This window comes from Lissotriton helveticus, chromosome 1_1 (assembly GCF_964261635.1).
Source record: "Lissotriton helveticus chromosome 1_1, aLisHel1.1, whole genome shotgun sequence".
NCBI lineage: Eukaryota > Metazoa > Chordata > Amphibia > Caudata > Salamandridae > Lissotriton > Lissotriton helveticus.
In genome coordinates, this window is record NC_136057.1 from 582,887,570 (window position 1) to 582,913,372 (window position 25,803).

At 42.2% G+C, this 25,803-nt stretch overlaps 1 protein-coding gene across 1 annotated transcript in view; it reads right to left on the reverse strand.

Annotated features, from left to right (window-relative positions):
- ST8SIA1 (ST8 alpha-N-acetyl-neuraminide alpha-2,8-sialyltransferase 1) overlaps positions 1–25,803 on the reverse strand; it is a 602,520-nt gene that overhangs the window by 105,566 nt on the left and 471,151 nt on the right. Inside the window, exon 4 of the mRNA XM_078674082.1 lies at positions 20,155–20,247. Within this exon, the coding sequence (XP_078530208.1) occupies positions 20,155–20,247 (93 nt within the window). The remainder of the gene's footprint in view (positions 1–20,154; positions 20,248–25,803) is intronic.

Genomic DNA, 25,803 nt, shown 5'->3' on the forward strand with positions numbered 1-25,803 from the left:
GTAGGTTCTCCAGATGAAAATTAAAATCCCCTGGAACAGTGTAGTTCGTGGTGCTAAATCTGGATTCTAGTAGGGGGCTGAGTTGCTGTGTAAAAATGGACACAGGACCCAGCGGGCGGTAAATAAGAAGCCTGCTAAAGATATTGTTTGGCTTACGTTTAATTTTAAACGAAAGGGCTTCATAATTTGCAGTGTGAGAATTTCCAGAAAAAGTGGCGGTAAACTTATTACGATAAATTATTGCAAGGCCCCTGCCTAATCTGTGAATAGAGTAACCTGTGGAGATGACGGCCACCAGCTCAGGATCAGAAGAAAGGTTAGTCCATATTTCAGTTATAAATGCCAGGTCCATCTTGTTAGACTACAAAGTCGCTAAATTCAGTTTTATTTTTTTATGAGGGATCTAGTGTTGATTAAGGTGCCTGTAAAGGATTGGTTTTTTGTTGCATTATTTGTGACAGAAAAATCAGCCAAGTGAGTATCTCTAGTGTTAATACTGCACAGAGCAAAGTTACAAACCGGACTTTTGGTGGCGTCCATAGTCACTGGTGGATCTAAGATAGTACAAAACAGATCAGTAGTGGTGCTTGTAACACTTCACTTCTAGGCATCTGGCTATTCACCATTTCTCTATTTGTTTTTCTCTTTTGAGTAAATTACATAAAACCAAGGGAAATTAGGTGTGCATCTTTGTATCGGTTTTGATGTTCACTGGGTGATGGCCAAGTTAAATTGAAACTGCTTTTTCCATTGAGGTTCATACTGAATGTCAATTTATGTTTTTAAATGTTGTATTAAATTCATGATACATGGTAGGATAAAAGCTTCCATACTACCCTAACCCTCTAACTTCCAATATTCAATAACGTTTTGGGTTTTATAAAAAGTTTCTCAAAATTTTGGATGACCCACATCCGAGCCTTAGACCGAAACTACATATGAATGTGATTGCTAAGTGAGTTAACTTTAGCCAAACGAAAGGCTCCTCCCAAAATAAATACCTAAATCGTGGCTATGATGTGTTAGTTTTGAGTGGTGTATTCCTATCTGTTACAAATTGAAATACTTTAACAGCCAAACATCAGGGGGCATATTATCAAGTAAGGGCGTTACATTATCGCTGCTTTTATCGGCAGGAAACTGCCGATAAAGCGGCGATAATGTAACGCCCTTACTTGATAATATGCCCCCAGGGTTCATCTGGTTCTAATACAGTTTCGTTCAAAGCATGGATTGCGTATCACCGTGCGTTACAATAACCCAAATATCATATTATGCCCAAACCCGAATTTCATCATAATGCAGTATTAGGTTCACGCAAGCAAGTGCCGGAAGCAAAGAGTAACCGTGTCTTTCCTGTCTGCTGCAGAGTCCAAGGCAGTCTCTGCAACTCTCACGAGCAGACATCCGGTCGCCCCTTCCTTGTCGCACTTTATCGCCGTGGCCGACAACAGCTAAGATCTGACGGGTAGTTACTGTGCAACATAGCACTTTCAAAGAATGACCAAAGGTAACAGGGCACGAAACAGCCATACGAGCCATACTCCTGAAAAAAGTATTAAATAATTTGGAAGCTTGCAAGAAAAAACCTAAATATGTGTGAACTTCATGCAAAGAACGTCTGTGTATTTTCTCAATTTAACTCCAGAACCATGAAAAACACGCCTGCGCTCATTATATTTGTTCTAAACATTGTTGATTTTAGCAAGCCAGCTCGCTGTAATATGAAGTGTCTCGGTCCCCTTCATATCCAGCGCCTCTCAGCCTGCTTCAGAGCATCCTGTGGAGGATTCTGTAATCCTGTGTGTCTCAAGCACACCTGTTTCCTGTGTCGTAATGACAGAATCTCAGCCCCACCACACCCTTCCCCCCACAAACACAACGTACCGTGGCCTGGCCACCAGGGGCGCAACTAGACACAAACTTCAGGGCGAGGGGGGGAGGGATAACAACACTGAATAGTGAGGTCGGAACCATCTCCAGAGCCCAGGTGAAATTTATGTATGTGTTGCTCCCTTCACCGTTCTTGTATCATGCGTAATACCGTATGCAATGATTCTGAGCAATAAATGGGATTTATTGAATCTTGAAGTGCATAGCAAGAACACAGTTTATAGTGGGTTTATGGTTCTTGCTCAAGAAATTAGCAGCTCGCATTACAAATGCATAGCTGCCAAGGTTTAAGATTGCTATGTGTGACATTTTCATAATGTCACTGTAATTATGAGTGACATTTCAATGACTATGAGTGACACTTTCTAGCGAGCAAAATCAAGTAATTTAGACAAGTAAAACATTTAACTATAAGAACCGAAGAGCTCAGCCACCAGGAGAAACGATGTCGAAGTGGTGAAGCGCTCTGACTGGTACATGCAGAAGCACTTGTTTTTCGGCAGCCGACGGGTGAGTCTACAGGCTCTGTGTGTCCCGTTCAGTTGATCTCTAAAGCATTTCGTTATCAATACAAGGCAGCAATGCAGGTTACTGCCCACCATTCATTTCAGAATGAGCATGCCCCGGGAGTTTTTGTTTACTCACAGGACGAATTGTATTCATGTTGTAAGTGTGATAAATGATGTCTGGCAATTTCCAGCTCAGTGCAACTGTAGCCACAGAGGAATATAAGTTTGTCCTTCCTGGTTCAGTAGTGCTAGTTACTTCTTATAGTGCTACGAGGAGCCAGGCTGTGAGTGAGCACATGAATATGGAAATTGTTTCAAAATTGTATTGTGTACAGTATAAGATAGACTGCCACAAAAACTGCAGACATTTAGAGTGCATAATAAAGCAAGGGTAACCTTTCATTTCATGAGGTTTGCTCCAGTTGCAAGATATTAGAACTTGTGTAAGAATTTTTATATTTCTCTTTCCGTGCAGCTCATTACTTGGTTTTACTTATGAGAAAGTGTTACTCTAAGTGTCACACATTCGGTAGTTAAATGTCATTCATACGTCCACTAATACCATGTACATGCCACACATAAGCAAGTGCCCTCCAATTTCTGGTAGTTCGCAGCAGTTTTTAAATCTTCTTAGTTTCTCTTTGCTTAGTTGGGTGTAATTTCTTATAGTTAAATGTTTTACTTGTCTAAATTACTTGATTTTGCTCGCTAGACAGTGTCACTCATAGTCATTGAAATGTCACTCATAATTACAGTGACATTATGAAAATGTCACACATAGCAATCTTAAACCTTGGCAGCTATGGTAAAGGGGGCACGGGTTGAAACAGCAGTTTTAGAATGTGCCTGAGCAGCGACGTCACCTGAACTAAGCAGCATGTCTTCACTGCGAGAAGTGCTGTATTGTAGCTGGTAATGGGAATTAATGACTTCTATTTGCGTGCTGTTAGCCCGGCTGCCATCCATGCCTGCCTGAGCCAGAGAGTCCACAGCACCTACCCCCTAACTAAGAAAATACAACAGTTCGCTGCAACACTTAAATTCGTTTCTGCAGGGAGAGGCCCAGCTGATTTAAAGGTCTCTCTCTAGCGCCGTTCTGTGCCCTCTTCAGTAGCGGCAATTAATAATTCCTCCGGCGTACCAACTGTCGGGCGGTCCGGTCCCGGGATAATTTCCATTTTGGATTTAGGTAGAGTTGCCTGTTCCACTGCGTTGCGAGCAGCCAAGGAGCTTGAATTTACGCCTGCTGGGCACACGCCGCGGGCGTCAGGACGTCCTGTCACGTGGCCTATCAAAGTCTGTGACTAACTGACAAAGGACTCCGAAAGTGAAAGTACGCCGCTCTACTGCGCAGCCTTCGATTCAATACAGTTGAATTGAGCTTCTCTCCCATTGAGAAGTCTCCCGTGCAGCGCAGGCTGCCGACCTCTGACATTGACAGTGACTGACACTAGTTTTTTGTGATCACAGCGCTTAGTGGGCACAGGCTATATGCGTGACGTCGCATTTCAGTGCGGTGATGCGGATCACCTCACTGAAATGCGTTAGCATCACGCCTAATGCGTGATACTTGGCAGGACTGCAAATGTTGCATTCTAAGATACAGTTGACCTGCAGATCTAGTATGATCTGGAATTTCGAGTTTTAGTTCCTGGGGCAATCTTTTGCATTTTAAAACGCACTAACTCTCACCCTAAAAGGGCTTAATAAAAACAACTTTTAGGAGATATTTGTGTACTCTGGCGCAGAAGATGTTTTGGAAAAGTGATGGTAAATGGTGCTGGTTAAGCAAATTGCTCTATATGTTTTGTTAATACTACATTTATCGATACCAAAGGGGATGATGGTATCGCTCCACACTACATTTACCAGCATACACTACCATTACCACATTTCAAGGCAGAACTTTACTGCAGGAGATAACTCGTTTGCAGTCTTGTGAAATTGGGCTTTTATTGTCAAGGATCTATAACACACGGTCCTACATGGTTACACATAATAACTATATTTGAGTTCCCATTTACTTTTTTTGCCTGTGGCTTACACTCCCAAAGACTCAAATATAGCCCACATTTTGAAAGATACTGTTGTAGAAACAAGCCTTCAACACAGACAAAGAGTACACAGTTTGATTATCAAACGTGCTCCCACAACAGGGGCTTGAAACCCAGACTTGAGGTATAGCCATGGACTTTGGTAGCAGCAGACTATTTAATAGGTTTACCACTTATGAAAACATTTGGGGGCAGATTTATGTTAACTGGCGCATCCCCAGGGATGCGCCAGTTAATGTGCGCCACAGTGCGCCACTGCTCCGCCACCCATGGTGCGCCGCATTTACAATGCGGCGCACCATGGTGCAAGGCAGTGAAGATGCGTGACGCATCTCTCGGCGTACGGGCGGCGCATTGCAGGAGTCATGTCGCAAGTGCGACATGACTCCTGCAATGCACAGGGGCCACCTCTTCAATGCATGGTGCGTCACCCTTACGCCTGCTTCAAGTAGGCGTAAGGAATTGACGTAGAAAGTGACTGAGTGAAATCTCATAGATTTCACTCAGCCACTTTTAGGAGGCGTTCGGAGATGCGTCACGTTGTAAATAGGGTGCATTGTTTGCGCCGCTGTTGCGTCACATTAAGTGACGCAATTGCGGCGCAAGGAGGCGCAAGGGCCTCATAAATCTGCCCCTTGGAATCTGTGCCTAAAGAAAAACTCAATGTAAGACTACGAAATTCTAGGATATTTCTGAGAATTTTTAAGAGACAAAATAGTAGCAAACCAAGGTTCTTGCATCTGTCAACTAGCATGAGTGGGGGAGCTAACTACAAATTACATTTGAAAAGATTTTGGCCAATCAGGAGCAATTTTAATAGGAAGATCAGAGTTATTTATTTTGACTATCGTTTTGTTGCAGGCATGAGGTAGGCACGCTGTCAATCCTAACCCCAAACTCATTTGAATTTTAGATTTTTGGAAAAAGGTAGCTACTACAAGAGAGCAAAATCCTACACGATATTTTCAAATTCATGCACTGCCCTTCCCACTAAATAAACACTTTTCTTCCCACCCTCTTATACCTTTGTTAAAGACCTGACATCTCCAAACCTGATTGTGGCTGTCATCCCAGAAATCCTCACCAGTTTCCATAAAATCTTTTTCTTGTATTGTATTTCTCTTCCTACTCTTAAAGTTAAATGTACACCTCCTAAGATATAGCAGCATTATAGAAATAAATACGACCACAATGCACAGTGATCAGTTAAGTATCACTAACATACAGTCGTAAATAGTGTCATATTGTAAATGTTCTAATTTCTGAATTTTTGACTGAAAGTCACTACATTTTGAGTAGCTTATGCGTTTACATATATTCAGTTAAGTGAGTTATGATTAGGTGTTTCACATTTCAAAGATCCTTTTTTTGAATGTGCAAGTTGTCATAATGAGCGCAGAAGATAGAAAAAGGCTGGAAGTGGATGTGACGGGGAAGAAATAGAAATGCAATAAATCAATTTAAGGGAGACCAAATAAGTTCCGTGTTAAAATGTGTAGGTTGTTCTAGTAAAACGGCAGCACATATCTCGTGTATGTTTGAAGAGGCTAGATGGGGTGTGTGCCAGCATACTTAAGTATGGCAGTGAATGGCCACAAACATACTAATGCATACATTCAGGAAAGCACCTGACAAATGCACCATGTATAGGCCATATCACCATAAAATCCTGAGATTAACATTTTTGCAAAGGTACCAGCCAACCGATTATATAGGATGTCAATGGCAAAATTGATTCATGCATCTTATTTAGTCTAAATGTATGCCTTGTTGGTCAACAAGACTGTGCTTGTGTACATTGTAGTGTTTTGTGAAATATGCTAAATCGGGACCAAATTGTTCTTTTATCACTTGATGCCCAAGAGGCCTTTGATTCAGTACATGGGACAATGCTCAAAGTTCCTCTCGTGGATGAGACTCCTGTATACTGCCTCAAATGCAAGGGTGAAGGTTAATCGTATGCTGCCACTATCCTCCTTTCAGCTTTGTTCACAGGCTATGACAAGGCTTCCGCTTATCCCAACTGCTCTTTGTAATAGTGCTCGAACCAATCTCATGCTTACTGAGCAAAGATGTGCTGGCTAATGGACTTAGGGAGATAGAGAATGCAATAAAAGGATCTCCCAATATGTGAATGCTTTATAATTATGTGTGATTGATAATAATTAATGGATTCTGAGGTTGTTAGATATGCAAAGTGTTTGGTCGATACTCAGTGCTTAAAATAAATAGCTAACTAAGTGGGTAACGAGGTAGGTCTATTTTACTAATGACTTCAACACATGTGCTGAAAATAAACTGGTGTTTGTTCTGAAGAGATTTCAGATGAAAGTGACCCACTAGAGCAGGTTAACATTATCCCTTATTAGGCCAGGTTTTTTGTATAAAACGATTTCCTGACCTATATTGAATTCCTATGTTTTTTTAACTGGTAGTCGAGCTTGCAGAGTGATGGAGAAACTGGGCGAGGCCTTTGACCAGCTCTCAGTAATCCCGCTGTAAGGGACTTACTGTAGTTAACAGGAGTGCTTCATGGTCCCAAAGGTCCCTCAGCATCCAAAAGAAATTCATCCCCTAACCAGTATTGCACGAGGATGCATGTTTGTAGAGTGGTGTAGAAAGGGTGTGTGGCCTCCAAAGACCTCACACCAATCACGATCTGTGGAACTTACTGGAGGTAACAGGAGGGGTAGTTAGCCCCCAAAAGAACTTAACCCCTGAGCCAGCAGTGTGTCAGGAGGCATGTTTGCACAGTGGTGGAGAAAGGGTGTGTGGCCTCCAACACCCTCCCAGCAATCCTGTTGTGTGGGACTTACTGGAGGCAACAGGAGGGCTTGATGGACCCTAAAGACCCTCAGCATCTAAAGGTACTTAATCCCCCAACCAGCAGTGCACCAGGAGGCATGTTTGCAGAGTGGTGGAGAAAGGGGCCATGGCCTCCGAAGTCCTCTCAGCAATCAGACTGTGTAGGACTTACTGGAGGTAACAGGATGGCTTGTTGGCCCCAAGGACCCTCAGCATCCAAGGGGATTTCATCCCCCAACCACCAGTATGCCAGGAGGTGCATTTGCAGAGTGGTGGAGAAAGGGAGCTTAGCTTCGGAAGACCTCTCAGCAAACCCACTGTATGGGACTTACTGGAGGTAACAGGAAGGCTTGTTGGCCCCCCCAAACCCTCTGGACCTAAGGTGGCTTCATCCCCCAACCAGAAGTGCACCAGGAAGAGAGTTTGCTGGGTGGTGGAGAAAGGGGGTGAGCCTCTGGTGAATTGCCAGCCTTTTAAAAAACATATATATTTACTCTGGCAGGGGGCTGCGTTGACCCTTTTCTCTGGGCCAATTTCACCTCGGGAACTCCGTCCCCCAGGGCCAGGCATTTCTTGAATGGGGAGGGGCCCACTCTCCACTGGGACCGATGGGGGAGCCTGGAGGTCCAGCGGGCCTTGCCGGCTCCACACCACCTGCGAGAGCTGGCATTGCTTTGACATAGAGGGAGCTGCTACCCTCTTCAATTTGAACCCAGGGAGTTGGCGGGCCCCGGGGCTGCAGGGGGCCAAAGGGCCCTCCCACATTACATGTTAGACAAGCCCCAGGGAGGTGGCAGTCACTGGGGTTGCGGGGCATCTGTGTCACCCCCATTTTACTTAAATTAAAGCCCCATGGAGGTGGGCGGTAGGGAGGGTCCACGCACCCCCGCATTCTTTAAACTTAAAGCCCTTGGGAGGTGGCAGACACTGGGGTGGGGGGGTCCAAGAGGCCCCACATGGTTAAATAAATAAGCCCCGGGGAGGAGGTGGTCCCCAGGACAGCAGCGGAGGCTATTCGGGCCTTACCCACATTTTTTGTTCATGAAGCCCCCGGTAGGTGGTGGTCTCTGGGGCATCAATGATCACCAGGAGGGTGGGACATGTGCCCCCCTCCTTTATTACAATGCCACCGGGACCTGGTCCTACAGGGGGCTGATTAAAAATAAAGCGCAAGAGCCTGAGCTTCATTAAAAAACATTTTTAGGCAGGATCCACGCATCCTGCTGAAATGTTTAAAAAAAATGCTTTTTTTGGCTGTGTGGGATGCCAAGTGAAGTGTTGGCATCCAACAAAATTTCAGGAGGATTTTGGGCTCTCAGATATCTATATTTTTTAAACTTAAATATCTCTGAGACTACTGAACGATGTACACCAAATCACAAAAAGCACACTTTCTGGATCAACATCTAGCTTTCTGCCAAATTGGTGTCATTCCGTTAAGTGGTTCAGGCTGTAGTCATGTTAAAAAAAATGAATAATCCCCATAGACATATCACGGGAAAAACATGCTTTGGAACTGCCCTTTTTTCTCAGCCCCTGCTTGATGGATCACCCCGAAACTTTCAAAGCAGCAGCTGAACCAACAAGCATTTGCAATGCAATAGGTCTCACAGTTACAAGAGTTTAAGCTATTGGCATTGTAAATTACAATGCCTTTTTTTTAATGTTTTTGAAAAGAAAAGAAAAATAAAAGGCATTGTTATTTGCAATGCCAATAGCTCAAACTTGCGTCAATGCGAGACCTATTGCATTGTAAATGCTTATTTTGTTTTGTTTACAGATGTAACTTGGATCACTAAACAAAGCGAAAAAAAGCACTTGCTTCATTTAGTCAGCGCGTACATGCAAAATGACCCTTTTATCCTCAGTGCAATATAAAAATGAAGTTATACTATCACAGTTTTCTTTTCTTGCCGATTAATTTAGTCAACCATGCCATTTTACGTTATAACTTCTCTCAGCTTGGCCTAGCACCGTGCGTGCACCCCCACGATGCGTGTCTCCGTCTACCCGGAAGTGGCTTGCCGTGCTGGTGCGCATGCGCAGTGAGAAGAGGGAGAGGAAGAAAGGAGGGGATCGTCTACCGGTGAGTGAGTCCTGAAAGAAGAGGTTCAGTCCGTCCTGGCGTAGTCCGCTCTGCTGCATGTGTCTCGCTTTGCCCCCTCCCCCAAGCTCCTTAAAAAAAAAGACAAAGCATCATCTTTATGGGGCCATGTGTTTCTAACTACCCTATAAAGATAAGAAAGTGCTTTACAACAGCAGCAAAGCAGGCGGCCCATTCCGGATCGGAGGCAAAAAGAGCGTCAATAGAAAACCCTAATTTCCAATAGCAGGCCACCGTTTAGCATAAACGGTGACGCCAGTCAATGGAAATGAGGGGCGGGGCTTTGAGTCCCTCTCTGAAAACCCCTCATACACAAAATCTCTTGCCGCGCGAGCATCGCTTTGCGCCAGATTTTTTAAAAACATTTCCTGAAGATTTGTCAAGCAGCGCCAAAGTTATTGTCAAAACAAATAACGATTTTCTAATGGAAACTTTGGTACTAACTATAACCAGTTGGTCGTTTGACCAATCTGCATGCAATTGTACCAAAAAGGTGTCACAGAGGGTACAATTGTTATGCAAAGTTTGGGGCGGATAGGTGCAGTGGAGACAGAGAATTTGGGGCACGAAATAAGGTTGTGTTGTAATGTTAATTCCCATAGGAATTGCCATAGGAACCTTTAGCCACACCTACAGCCCGAACCGCTGAATGGACTTGAACCAAATTTGGCAGGGAGGTAGATGTCAGTTCAAGAAAGTACCTTTTGCTTACTTGGTGTAAATCTATTCAGTAGTTTTTGCTCCTCCGCTAAGGCGGAGGAGCATCACCAGTTTTCTTTCAGCAGTACAAGAAAAAATAAAAGGATAGTAACTCAGTTATCATTTATTTTTTTCATTTTTAGTGCACAGCAGCTATGCTTTGCGAGGCGAGGAGGGGTGGGTGGGGCAGACAGAGTAGCCGAAGAGTGGCTTGACCCACTCCTAAGTGCACATGACTGTTTAGACGGCCCTCTTGGGTCGACCATAACAGTCATACGCACTTTCCTTCTTCTCCATCCAGGCTGCATTATAGCCTGGGTGGAGAACATGCCCAGGCCTCTATGTCTATCTGAGCCATGGCACTCCCAACAATCACAACGCTGCATTGCAGCTTTGTGATTGGCTCAGGGTAGCCTGGGTGCTCCCATGCTGCTTCCTGGTCCTGCCCGCAGGAGGAGGAGAGACGCGATAAGGAGGAGCGGTAGGAGGGCACGGCAAGCAGGTAGGTTGAATTATTTGTATTATTTAAACTCACCCCAACCAGCATTCCACAACCCGCCCCCTGGCTGCCACTCCCCAACCCCTGGTCAGTGACAGCTGCTATTTTTGAGAAACGTAAGTTTAAAATTATAGTGATACATCTGGCCATGGATATTTCACTGTGGTTTCGTAATGAATAGCAAATGCACGCGCCAATGAGAATGCTCTGATTGGCTGACGCATCCTGAGAAGAAAGTGGCGGCTTCCATTATATCTATAGAGAATTGTTCCCGGGGCTGAAAATCTGTGTGGAAGCCATAAGGGTTCATGGTGGAGATAATCATGGTTGAGAACAGGAGGTGTTAAAGACCCAAATTATGTGTCCAAAATAGATTTTTTTTATTGCGCGTGATATCCGTGCTGATGCTGCGACCACCAGAGCGGCCCCCGTGTCCCATTGCGGGGCCATCGCGACTATCAGCGGTGTCGTGAATATTGGTGAAAATAAAAAAATATATGAATGAATCATTAATACACATTCTTATAGAGAAATTGAGAAATGTTTTTATAGAGTTATTTATATAGTAAATCATCTACTGTGTTGGTTAGAATCAATTATATAGTTATATTTTTTTTAATGTAGTGGTGGCTTTTAAAATCCTGCTTTTTCTTTCTGCATTCACAACGTAACTGTGGGGATCACGATTACCGACATCATCGTGAACTCTGGCCTCACCGCGAAAACAGAAAATATGTTTTAGAGATGGTTGTTCTAGAAATACACTAGGAAAATATGAGTTTGAAGTGTTCAGTAATAAACCTCTAGTGTGTAAATCACTGTAAAGTTTGTGCATGCATATGTTTTCACTTTCGGGAAAAGGCCTGATCATTGCAGCTAACGACGTCATTGCGACGTCACGAATAACTGCGATAATGGAAAATAGGTCTGAAAGATTGTTTATAAAGACACTAAGTGCCTCATTATGATGTAGGTCGGAAAGGCTCCGCACGGCATGCAGATTTTCCTAAGCCGTGTCGGAACTCATGTTTCTGGCTGACTCTGAATCATTTCCAACCGACCAACTATGATGGAAGGTAACCGTTTGGTCTGACCAGCATTCGGAGGATCCGAGTCAGTCAGAGCCGAATTGTACACCTCTATGGACTGTGTTTCCGACCGACGTATTACAACGTCGGATACGGACAGCCTTTCCGAATCGGTCTGATCGATATGGAATGGCTGTCGGAAACTGACTTGGGGGGCACCTAGCAGGTCCCCCTGCACCTGGAAGCATCTGGTTGGGGCCCGTAGTGGTACCAATGGGTTCCCTCTTTAAAACCATGCACAGTGTGGCAGGCATCATGGGTGCCTGCAACAGGGTGCAAGGTTTTCTGCAACCATCCCTTTTTTCAATGGGAGCCTGTGTTGTCGGTCGGAACACAGGGAGCCTGTGTTATCGGTCGGAATACAGGCTCCCATTGAAGTCAATGGGAGAGTTTTCGAATGGTGTTAGGAACCATCGTAATTGGGCGGTCTGACTCTCTGAACCCGAGTCAGTCAGAACCGATTTCGACAAGGAGTTGGTCGGATTGCTTTCCGATCGCCATCGTAATGTGGCCCTTAGTACAAAAATATGAGTTTAAACATGCTTTGAAAGAAGTATGTATATAGTAAAATGTGTAGGGCAAAGTTCAAAATGGATTTTTTTATATATTATTTTTGGATGTGTTGGTGGTCATTCAATGTCTGCTTTTGTTCTCTGCTTCCGTGACATGTCCAGGGGAATCGCGATTACCAACGGCATTGCAATCTCCGGAGTCACCGTAAAAAAATAAAAAAGATTTTATAGGTGGTTTTTATAGAAACTCTCTACAAAAACGACTTTAGAGAATACTGTAAGAAACTCCTGGTGCATAAAATACTGTTGTATGTGTGGATATATGTGTGTTTCCTCTTTTGGAAAAGGCGCGATCATCGTGGTTAATGGTGTCATCCCAAAGTCCTAAAGAACCGCGAAAATAGAAAATAGGTCGGAAAGATGGTTTTTAAAGACATTTGTTACAAGAATATGAGTTTAAACATGCTTTGAAAGAAGTATATATAAGGTAATATGGGTAGTACAATATTCAGAATGCATTTTTTTACATAATATTTTTGGATGTGTTGGTGGTCATTGAATGTCTCCTTTTGTTTTCCGTTTTCGCAATGTGTCCAGGGGTATCGTGATTACAGATGTCATTGCGATCTCTGGATTCCACTGAGGGCGCAATGGCGGCTAGTTGGAACGCGGAATGACAATGCGGTGACAGGAGAATTCATAACTTTCAGCAATTCGTTACTTGGCCACAATAACGAGAAGATATTACCACACAGAGAGGGCTCGCAGTTGGTACATAAGCGAGTGGAGATTTATACTCCTGGAAGGCACGCATTTATTGGTATTGCATGTTGGAAAGTGGAAAGTGGAACATCCGACAGAGAATTCTTCGATATAGCCGTTTCTCAAGAAATAAGACTGGCGGAACCACGAACGCCCTAGTCCTGATGAGGCCTGAAAATTGAATAGGCTGAAACGCGTCGACACTTTTTTGTTTTAAAGGCACCAGCAAAATTCTTTTGAATATTTAAAAGAAACTCATAGGGAGTATATAAAAATAAAGAGAGGTTTACGGTTATATCTCTTATACTCTCCTTTATGATTGATGACCCTTATGTATAAGGAATGCTTTTGTTTATAATATGATTGTAAGCTTCCTTTTGTAAAATATATTAAGGGCGAAGAAACCTGTAGGTTCAAATAATTACCAAAAATATATGTATGCTATTTTTTGTTGGACTTGAATATACTGTGTGTATGTATATAATGTTTTTCATGTGTATATAGTATATATATGTATATTTGTAATAATGTTGTGTATATGCATATATGTGTTTTCAAAGTAGTGACTAAAACACTAAGAAAAGAAGGTAAAATAAATACCACAAATAATATCTCATTTGAAAAATTATTTTCTGGTTGCCATTGGTTAAGGAAATTATAGATACAGATTTATTTCATTAGTGTAATAACACATTGGAAAGAGATAATTAATGGTATCTTGTTTCCCTATTTGTTTAGATTATTGATCCCTAGGCATCATTGTTTTGTATTTATTGCGATCTCTGGAGTTACCGCAAAAACAGAAAATAGGTTTTAGAGATGGTTTTTATATAAACTCTCTAGAAAAACATGGCTTTAGAGAATACTGTAAGAAACCCCAAGTGTGTAAAATATTGTAATATGTGTGGATTTATGTGTTTTATGCTTTATGTAAAAGGCTTGATTGCCACGGTTAACAACGTCATCTCGACTTTTGCTGTTCATAAAAATGGAAAATAATGTTTGAAGACGATTTTTCTGATAACTCACTACAAAAATATGAGTTTGAAAAGTACACTAATAAAGCTCTACTGTTAAACATACAGTAGAAGATGTCTATATATATGTTTTACACTTTGTACAAACCACAAGCTCTTTTTGACTACCGGCGTAACCGCTGTGACATTGGTAGACGCGAATATAAATTTGTTTTGGTTTTCTCCTAAATTGATTACAAAACGCAAATTTAAAACAATATCTTACTAAATATTAAGACTTAAACTTTATTAAAAAAAATTCTTCAAGTATATTTTTCACTGTGTGAAATAAATTTACTGATCACAGACCATGTCATGAGTGATGTAATATGTGAGATCATAAGCAGTGCATTGCAGGGGAACGAGTTATAGTTAGCTCAGTTTCCTATAACTGCTGAATTTCTCTGGTTTTGTACAAGTGGAATGTTAACCTTAATATAACATTCCTGTAACCTTTGTTTTTTTCAGTGAATTTCTAAGGTTTTTTAATTCTATTTCCTAGCTATTACGCCCCTGTAACCTTAATAAACCGGCAGACTTGCAGATTTCCAGAAGAACACCATGTCTAATGAAAGTTACAGTGGATACCTTCCACTTTGTAGAGGGCATCATCATCATCACCTGTCAGGGTTCAAAGGAGAGAAACAGAGCTCACCACTCGTCAGAGTAATTATCCTTCTTCAGGTCTCAGGACAGCTATACATCTTCAAATCTATGCACCCGCTTAAGGCAGTTTTCAGACTATTGGATAGTAGTGCGTTCTAGATTCCACTGCGCCTATCTTAAAATGGTTAAATAACAAAACAGATGTCAATACCAGGTATTGTTCAATCACTTTAAATTTGACCTATCTGAAAGAAGCAAGAAGGTCCGTTTTTTAGTTTACGTCACTAGTTTATTTTTTGATTTCAACACTAGTGGAAACGAATTGTTTTTCTGTAACTTATTAAGTAACTGTTTTTTTGGTGTGTATACAAAAACACTAATATATTAACGTATATAGAAATAATTCAAAAGTACACAAAATACAGTTCCCATCAATTTTAAACACATTCAGACTTGCACACTGGCCAATAACATTCATCCATCTACATTCATCCAACAAAAACAGTACGAATCCTAAAGGTCAAATGTCAAACACACAAAAGTATATGTAACTGTGTCAATATACATATATACAATTTTCACATTCTAGAGCATTTTTCTTTTTTAATATACAATAATGATCAACCCTATTTTATTTGGACCTATTTAAAGGAAGAAATTCTAATTTCTGACAAGATGACCACACAACCGGTCGACGCGTTTCGAACTCCTCAGTACGGAGTTCTCCTCAGGACCAACAATCTACAATGACAAACAAATAGGATTTAACACTTATGTCCTTCAGATTTTATATACAATATCACAGATGAGCCTCCCAAGAATCGCTCTGTTCATACCTTAGTTTGGTGAATCAAACACTCCCAAAAATGTTGTTTGTTTAACACGATGGACAGCTGTAAATATAGAGACATAACATACATTTAACACAAGTTCCTGGCGTCATCACTACAAATATGGGTGCGAACCAGGTAGACAGCAGGGCTTACCTTAGATCAAAATGATTGGAGCATTGTCTGGGGAAGAAATGGAATGCATATAAGTCTTCGTGATTAGAAATCCCTTTGTTCTAGAGTGCGAGTCTAATCTACTTGTGCTCACCGTTTGTTTAAAGTTCAAAAATCCTCTTCAACTTTTCGGTGCACGTGTGACTGAATCACCACCGCCCTACAGGAACACAACGGCAAATTACCGGGGTTACTGGTGGTTTGGAACAACTGGTTTGCCCTTTGACTCGTGGCTGCCGGTGTCTTCTTACCGTTGGCTTGCCGGAATCCGCCTCCCAAGTCGAGTGTCTTGGTGTGCAACTACCGGTTTGACTAACTGGCAATGCTATTGGTTGTCCATGCGATCATGTGAGCGCGAGCTCCGTAAGTTTCTTTGAATGGATTTAAAGCGATACCCGCCAGTGTGAAATTGTTGAACAATAACTTTATGAGGGTGGCACTCTCACAGTTTTAATTGATGGATTTACCCCTTGCAAGGACGCTGGATGTAAAAGCTTAGGGGCATGCCAAATCAGTGTTCTTGGAATCGAGGGATTAATTTGTCATGATATTTGATGGTCACTCAGGGACAAGCACCTGAATAGAAATTTTTATCATCATGATTGTATCTATTTAGTTGAAAATTCTTCTCCAAGTGCGACTCAGTGGCTCTAAGCTCAGTGGGTTAATGCAATAGAATGCATCAAAACCCCAAAGTGTGCCCTTATTTAATGAACCATCAATATATGAATAAATTATCCGTCTCCCCTCACAATTTCAGAAATGTCATTGAGACCTGTGACAGAAGTGTTGAATTTCATTATGAGCATCGCCTCCCGTTGGTTTAATCTTTCCTCTAGGTTTCCACCATGGGTGTCGTTCTCAATTTTTGAAATTACGGTCCATTGTAAGTCCTCTTCCGTATGTTGATGAATGTTCCAATGATGCACCAATGGTGCATTTGGTGTTTCTCGTCTAAGTCTGGATTTGTGTTGCGTTATCCGCTGCCTGATCTCTTGCGTTGTCTTTCCTATGTACAGCTTCGGGCAGGGGCAAATAACTCCATAAACCACATTTTTGGTGAGACAGTTAGTGAACGTATTGTGCTTCCAATATATCCCATTGAAGGAGAATACTGATCCTTCCTTTGTTTGTGAACAGCAAAGGCAATTCCCACATTTATGATGTCCCTGAATAGGGGGCAGTCCTAACATTCCCCTCAATGAGGTTTTTTCTGCCTGGGGCAATAATGCCCTCACGATGTGCTGTGCAATGTTCTTTTCTTTCTTAAAAGCGAAAAGTGGGACTTCATTAAGTTCACTATTAAGGTTTTTGACTAGATGCCAATTTTGGGTTACCATTCTCCGCAACAAATTGGCATGTGGACTGAAGGTGGAAACACAGACGATTCTTTTTTGTTCACAGTGTGTCTTCTTTTGTAACAAGGTCTCACGTGGTATCCACCACACGCGTTTGAGCGTATGTTTCCACAATTTTTTTGGATAACCTCTGGTGGACAACTTCAATACTAGTTCATTTGCATGTTTGAAGTATTCCTCCTTATTGGAACAATTCCTCCTGATCCGGAGAAATTGCCCAAACGGGAGGTTGTCCTTCAAGTTTCTAGGATGATGACTAGTGTAATGCAAGGACTTGTTTCGGTCTGTAGGTTTTTTAAATAATGTAGTTCCCAATGTACCCTCTGACGCATACACTCTTATATCCAAGAATGTAATGGTTTTATTGGAAGAGCAGTGGCTGAATTTTATATCCTCTGTCCTATTGTTAATCCACACCATGAATTCCTCCAATTTTTCGTGTGTCCCTGACCGAATAATAAAAACGGCATCAATGTACCGGAGATATTTTGTGATGTGTTCAGAGTACGGATTATCATTATGGATGAACTTCCTCTCATATAGCCCCATGAACAATATCGCCAATTCCGGATCAGGAGGAATTGTTCCAATAGGGAGGAATACTTCAAACATGCAAATGAACTAGTATTTTAATTGTCCACCAGAGGTTATCCAAAAAAATTGTTGAAACATACGCTCAAACGCGTGTGGTGGATACCACGTGAGACCTTGTTACAAAAGAAGACACACTGTGAACAAAAAAGAATCGTCTGTGTTTCCACCTTCAGTCCACATGCCAATTTGTTGCGGAGAATGGTAACCCAAAATTGGCATCTAGTCAAAAACCTTAATAGTGAACTTAATGAAGTCCCACTTTTCGCTTTTAAGAAAGAAAAGAACATTGCACAGCACATCGTGAGGGCATTATTGCCCCAGGCAGAAAAAAACCTCATTGAGGGGAATGTTAGGACTGCCCCCTATTCAGGGACATCATAAATGTGGGAATTGCCTTTGCTGTTCACAAACAAAGGAAGGATCAGTATTCTCCTTCAATGGGATATATTGGAAGCACAATACGTTCACTAACTGTCTCAACAAAAATGCGGTTTATGGAGTTATTTGCCCCTGCCCGAAGCTGTACATAGGAAAGACAACGCAAGAGATCAGGCAGCGGATAACGCAACACAAATCCAGACTTAGACGAGAAACACCAAATGCACCATTGGTGCATCATTGGAACATTCATCAACATACGGAAGAGGACTTACAATGGACCGTAATTTCAAAAATTGAGAACGACACCCGTGGTGGAAACCTAGAGGAAAGATTAAACCAACGGGAGGCGATGCTCATAATGAAATTCAATACTTCTGTCACAGGTCTCAATGAAATTTCTGAAATTGTGAGGGGAGACGGATAATTTATTCATATATTGATGGTTCATTAAATAAGGGCACTCACACTTTGGGGTTTTGATGCATTCTATTGCATTAACCCACTGAGCTTAGAGCCACTGAGTCGCACTTGGAGAAGAATTTTCAGCTAAATAGATACAATCATGATGATAAAAATGTCTATTCAGGTGCTTGTCCCTGAGTGACCATCAAATATCATGACGAATTAATCCCTCGATTCCAAGAACACTGATTTGGCATGTCCTTGCAAGGGGTAGATCCATCAATTAAAACTGTGAGAGTGCCACCCTCATAAAGTTATTGTTCAACAATTTCACACTGACGGGTATCGCTTTAAATCCATTCAAAGAAACTTACGGAGCTCGCAATCACGTGATCACATGGACAACCAATAGTATTGCCAGTTAGTCAAACCGGTAGTTGCACACCAAGACACTCGACTTGGGAGGCGGATTCCGGCAAGCCAACGGTAAGAAGACACCGGCAGCCACGAGTCAAAGGGCAAACCAGTTGTTCCAAACCACCAGTAACCCCGGTAATTTGCCGTTGTGTTCCCGTAGGGCGGTGGTGATTCAGTCACACGTGCTCCGAAAAGTTGAAGAGGATTTTTGAACTTCAAACAACTGGTGAGCACAAGTAGATTAGACTCGCGCTCTAGAACAAAGGGATTTCTAATCACGAAGACTTATATGCATTCCATTTCTTCCCCAGACAATGCTCCAATCATTTTGATCTAAGGTAAGCCCTGCTGTCTATCTGGTTCGCACCCATATTTGTAGTGATGACGCCAGGAACTTGTGTTAAATGTATGTTATGTCTCTATATTTACAGCTGTCCATCGTGTTAAACAAACAACATTTTTGGGAGTGTTTGATTCACCAAACTAAGGTATGAACAGAGCGATTCTTGGGAGGCTCATCTGTGATATTGTATATAAAATCTAAAGGACATAAGTGTTAAATCCTATTTGTTTGTCATTGTAGATTGTTGGTCCTGAGGAGAACTCCGTACTGAGGAGTTCGAAACGCGTCGACCGGTTGTGTGGTCATCTTGTCAGAAATTAGAATTTCTTCCTTTAAATAGGTCCAAATAAAATAGGGTTGATCATTATTGTATATTAAAAAAGAAAAATACTCTAAAATGTGAAAATTGTATATATGTATATTGACACAGTTATATATACTTTTGTGTGTTTGACATTTGACCTTTAGGATTCGTACTGTTTTTGTTGGATGAATGTAGATGGATGAATGTTATTGGCCAGTGTGCAAGCCTGAATGTGTTTAAAATTGATGGGAACTATCTTTTGTGTACTTTTGAATTATGTGTATATACGTTAATGTATTAGTGTTTTTGTATACACACCAAAAAAAACAGTTACTTAATAAGTTACAGAAAAACAATTCGTTTCCACTAGTGTTGAAATCAAAAAATAAACTAGTGACGTAAACTAAAAAACGGACCTTCTTGCTTCTTTCAGATAGGTCAAATTTAAAGTGATTGAACAATACCTGGTATTGGCATCTGTTTTGTTATTTAATAGTTTGGACTCAGCCTTACCGGTTAGGAGTCATGACCCTGTGTCGTTGTTATTGGATTTTATCTTAAAATGGTAGCATGTATAAGCAACTCATAGGTCCAGCCTTGATCATGCTTCATTGGAGCACCGTTTGAACATGAACTATTTTCTTTGGTTGAATCCTGGGAAGCAGGAACAAGAGAAATGGTACATTGAATCTGCCTATATCTTTTTATACTATGCACTTAAGGTACTTTTGATAAAGTAACCTTCCCATCATTATTAACCTTCATACAGATTTGCATAGAAGCATAATGTAACATTCTATTTACCTGTTTTTGATTATACTTGGGTTCGCTGTGACCAGTTGTGTCTTGGCTCCAACGTCCTTACTGTAGTCCCTAGACAAAGGAGGGAGATTGCACCTGTGGAGACAAAGTCTGCATCTTTTAGTGTTTCGTGTGCACTCTCTCGAACTCTATGAATAGTAATAGAAAACAGGTGAACTATAATGCAACATAACACATCTAGATATCTTACATACAAACACTTTAGACTTCCTGCTGACCGCCCCATTCATGTGGCAATACTATATTATAGATTAAAAGAACTCTGCAAATTATCCATAGGAATATAGAGAAAATTATTTTTTGACAATGTAAGGTAGTTCACATGAAGGCACTTGACATTGCACTGTTGTATGTGGTATCCACTCCTGGTCCACGATGGCTGAATCCCAGCCGTGTTTTCAGGATGTCCATAAATGATTATTTTACAATCACTGGTCAACCTAAACATCTGGCATGTCTACGGCTCTTGTGGCCCAAATTCAGACACGCCTCTGCGTAACAATAAAGTTGTAACATTCATGCTCAAATGTCTTATTTCCACGGGACAGAAAAGGTTAAAGGATGAGCAAAGAACAAGCTGTTTACAGACAGGTTAATACCCATTGCCGTCAGCTCACCACATACTAAAGGAACCTTACTGTATAGTACTGTTACTGATCACATTGTCGTGTTTATTGAATAATAAACAAACAGGTCATAATCAACCAGAGAGTGTTAGTAAAATGAGACAAAGGATAAGAAAAAAAGGTATTTGAGTATCATGGCCTAAACTGCCCCATGGCCTAAATTCAGGGTCCCCAAGATACAGAGTAACAGCAGACGGTTGTGGTAAATTGTTGAAACAGCACAAATTATCAAAATGTGCGGTATCCTTTTACAGGTATAAATTACTAGACAATGAATACAAAATAGCTAGTTAAATGCTAAAATAATTATGGAGAATATATGTAAAGCATATTCCACATCTTTTTCAAAGGCGCTGTCTGATGTTTAAACAGAAATTGCAGTGAAGAGAATATAAATAAGCAATTACAGAAGAGCATTAAAGAATCAATCTGCTTAAACCGGGATACCTCCCCATTAAATAATGTTCATTGACTTAGCATCCTCCCCACTACCAGTAAAATGATACAAAGCCTTACTGAAAGCTTAAAAGAAAAGCTGTCTTGTAATGGTCATGTGTGCACCATCTTGGTGAAGTAACTACAGTAGCACCGAATTTACAACGCAAACCGCTAAAAACGGAGGGGCATATTTACAAGACAATGGTGCAGTGCGGTGCAGCAAACAATTTTGTCTAATTGCAGGAATGTGCTGTATTTGCAAGCATATATGTCACATTCCTGTTCTCACACCCACAACATCAAAGCCCAAACAACAGCCGTGCGCCAACGCAGACACTCTTGCACCATGGTGCAAGGGTGCCTGAGTTGCAGGGATGATTGTTGTTGTGCAGGAAGGAACACCTTCCTGCACAAAATCAATCATTAATGGCGTTTTTCTAATTCTATGTGCGCTGCAGAATTCAGCACACATAGAAAGAGCGAAAAACGAGGAGAAACAAACGTATTTCTCCTTGTTGGGCCACCCTTACACCTCCCCTGCGGAGGCTTAATGTTTTGGCGCTGCCTCAGATTTAGGATTCCTTGTAAATCTTGGGTTGTGTCTAGAAACGCCACAGCAACACCCATTGCTCTCCGCTTTCATGCACAAAACAGCATCAAAGGGAACGATATTTACAAGGCTGAGTTAAGCCACCCAAAGTGGCTTAGCACTGCCTTGTAAATATGGAGCAGGATAAAACGCCACCAGAGCATCACAAAAAGTGATGCTCGGGTGGAAAAGGGGCCTTGTAAATAAGGCCCTGAAGTTTTGCCATTTTCACAAAAATTAAGTGATAACTTCCTCTGCTAAAGTAACCTAATTTCTGCGAGATTCAGATTCTTTGTGCTCGGTGGACCTATTCTGTGGAATGGCCTCTGGATCCCACTCTCTTTTCATAATTTCTTTTGGGTCAAAAAGTCTCCTGCATGGCTTTGGAATGAGTGTTGCCATACTCATTATCATTTTTTGCCTGTGCAGATTTTGTGTTTTTCTTTAAGCCCATGAGAGCCCAGCTATTATGCAAGCTCACCGTGTGCCTACCTAGTAAAAAGGATCGAGACCCCTATAGTATTAAGGAGTCTCTTTAAGAGAGTGGATACCTTCCACTCTAACCGGGCTTCATGGGTCCGGTGGTGGGGAAAGCATGGATTCTAATTGCAGTACAGGCCTTTTTCCTTGGTTCCTGATGGGGAAGATGCTTCAGGCCTCCCTGGAAAAGGTGGGACCAGTCCCTCTTAACCAGGACCATATATTTTGATGCTTATAAGATGCATGTGGAAGTTGGGTTCACATTTAGTTTGCCTAGGTTGAGTGTGAGTACTGTATGTACATTGGCAGCACGTTTAAATGGAATTTAGATTCCATGTGGGTAGCAATCTAAAAAGGTACAGCTCAGTACCGATCTGAGAGCCTACCCATTCCTAGTTACTTTAGTGAGTGTGGGCGGCAAATGGAATTATGTGATTCTGCTCCTGCTGCATTTTTCTCATAATTACAGGGATCCGCACTTGCACATAATCCACGATCTCCTGCATGATTAGTTTCCATTTGCAGTAGTCAACAAAAAACAATCACCTGAAACGAATCAAAAGTTACTTAAAACATGCCACACACGATGCTGCACAGTGATTGAATATTTGAAAATGTTAACTGATTCATTTTAAAAGCTGATTGCTGTATGCAGGTATTAAAGTGATAGTAACAAGGTGTGCATTTGGCCAGATAGTATTTACGTGTGTTCTCACAGCACTGTCTGTCTTTTCTTGCAGAATAATTGAGTCACTACAGTCACATAATTGCATCCTCCATTGCTGCACATAGGTTTTTCAGGGTGTTAGAGCCCCTTCCCTTCTAAAGTTCTAAATCACACTCTTTATGTCAGATCACTCTTATATCCTCCAACTCTATGGGGCCGATTAGGATGGCGGACGGATCACCACCGCCATGCTGGCGGTGGCGGTCCGTCCGCCATCTGTGCCCGTCCGCCGCCAATTTCCCCCCGCCATATTACAATGGTGGGGGGGGACCGCGGCGGACAGAAACACCGTCCACCGCTTTTTCGCCCCGGTCGCCTTGCGGCCGGGGCGGAAAAGGGTTCATATGGCTGGCGGTGTCTTCCAGACACCGTCAGCCATATTACGATGGCCGGATGTAGATGCCTTTCCGTAGCGGCATCATATGGGCTTTGCTTTGGGGGCCCATTTGCGGGCCCCCAGGGTGAAGGGGGGCAGTTGGGGGGTGCACAAGGGGGGGTACCTATAGTACCCCCCTGCGTTTCACAGTACAACATGGCAGGCACCACGCGGTGCCTGTCATGTTGTGCTGTGAAACACACAACATGCATTTTTGACATTGCGGCGGACGGTGCTTTCAGCACCGCCGGCCGCAATGTTAAAAATGCGGGATGCACACGCCACTGTGGCGGGTACATCCTAATTCGGGGCATGGTACCTCCGCCCTTGTGGTGGACGGTCCCTGCCCCAGACAGAATCTGTCCGCCATCCTAATCGACCCCTTTGTGCCAGATCTGATGTTCCCAGAACAACAGTGGTCAATGACCCCAGTTGTCCAGAGACATTTTAAGTCATGGGCAAATTGCCCAGGGCTCAAAGCTTCGAAGGGCCCCCCTGGGAAAGTGTACTTTCTCCCTGTCCCACCTCTAGATATTTCTGACTTTCTTACTATTTGCCCAATGTCATGATAAGGATTTTTGGAGCCGCTAGAAAGACATATTTCCATAGTTTTTGTTTGATGGCATTTCTAAAAAGTTTGTTTTATTTACCAGCTTGAACTATCAAAAAATGGGTTGAAAAAATTAAAAGTTGGTCAAAACAGGGGCCCCCGAAATCTGTTGCCCTGCCCCCAAAAATCCCTAAAATAACACTGCAGTTGTCATAACTACAATTGCCGCAACTGGAACCAAGTAAACGCTGACTGGCCTGGGGCCCCCCAAAACTGATTTCACACTGTCCCTTCCAATCTTTAACCAAGAACAGTTGGTGCTACCAGAAACCCAGTCCCCAGACTTACATACACTCAGGGCTCCAATATCCACTTACACAATACATTCCAAGATTGATCTGATGTATGTTATGTTAATGATGGAAAGAGGCACTCCAAGTGCCTTGATACAAGGAATGGTGAATTCAGCACCCCTGGAATCAAAGATTACAGGGGTCCCATTATCTTGGAGAGTGCAGAATTAACAGGGATTATGGGTTGACCAGTGAGTGACTGCGTTACACGCTACATCAGGCATTATAGGCCTCTCATAAAGAGGGACTAGATGTGCCTTGTCTCTTGGATATCATGTAAATAGTGTTATAAGGTACTCTAAATGTGTTTTGTCTGTTGCCTCAGCTTCCAAAACGCGATATAACCATGCAACTTTCAATTACTGAGTGTATCTACAATACTTTTGGTTGAAGGCAAACAGAAATGTAAATATGCATGCAATGTACTTGAATATGTTTGGGAGAGAAGTCTTGCAGCCTCAGGAGATTAAGGAGAATGACTTGTAGCATTGACCTGACCTGCCCTCACACCAAGCTCCTTTGCAGGAGGTGACACCAGGGATGTTGCTGCAAACACCCTTCAGGCAGAGTGTCCTTGATGACATTTGTGTTGCTCCAGTCCGAAATCCAAGAAAAGAAAGGTGTAGGTAGAAGGCAGCACCTGGGAGTTCCTTGTTCGCACAATCCCTTTCCGTTCTCTTCACATACCCCATAAGCCCCCATGCAGCTATGCAGTACCCACAGAACCATACATCGCAAACAAGTTAATGGAAATGCTGATCTCATGAGTTTAGTCTGTCTTTCAATATTTCGTGTCTGCATGCTTCAGTTCTCCAGCTTCCCACTGTTTTCAATCTAATCTAAGATGTTGTTTCGATGCGGTGGATCTCCGGAGAGTATCTCGGGGCACAATCATCCCTGACAGAACAAGGCAACACTGACAAGCATCATTCTAGAAAATGGTTAATGTCCCCTTAAAGTTAATGGCAGTGATCATAGGGACTACATCTGAGGAATGCCTGCAGAATCAAGGGCCATATGTACTATTTACTGGTCGCAAAATACTGCTTGCAATTTGTGACTAGTATTTTTGCGACCAGTAAAGATATTTAAAAAGCAGCCTATGTACTAATAGGTCGGTTCTTAAAAATCTGAATTGTAGTGGGTGGAAACATGACCTACCTAATGGATATTAATGAGGGAGGTCGCCAATTGTGACCCACTATAACTTGTTGCCATCACAGGAATGGGGGTCCAAAGACCACCATGTCTGTGTTTCTTTTCAAATAAACCAAATGGAATGGGCGTGGCGCACCGCGTGTTTATCAAAGTTTTTTAGGAAAGATGAATAGAGTATCAAGGTGAAGGTGCTCCTACAGGCGGCGTAACTGTTCAGGGTACGTCCTAAATGGTTGAAGGGTTGAGTGCGCTACAAGGGTGTAGGCGCATCCCTGTGGTGGGCACACTTATGTGGAGCTGTGTGTGGTGAGACAACACAGTGGTTTCCAAACAA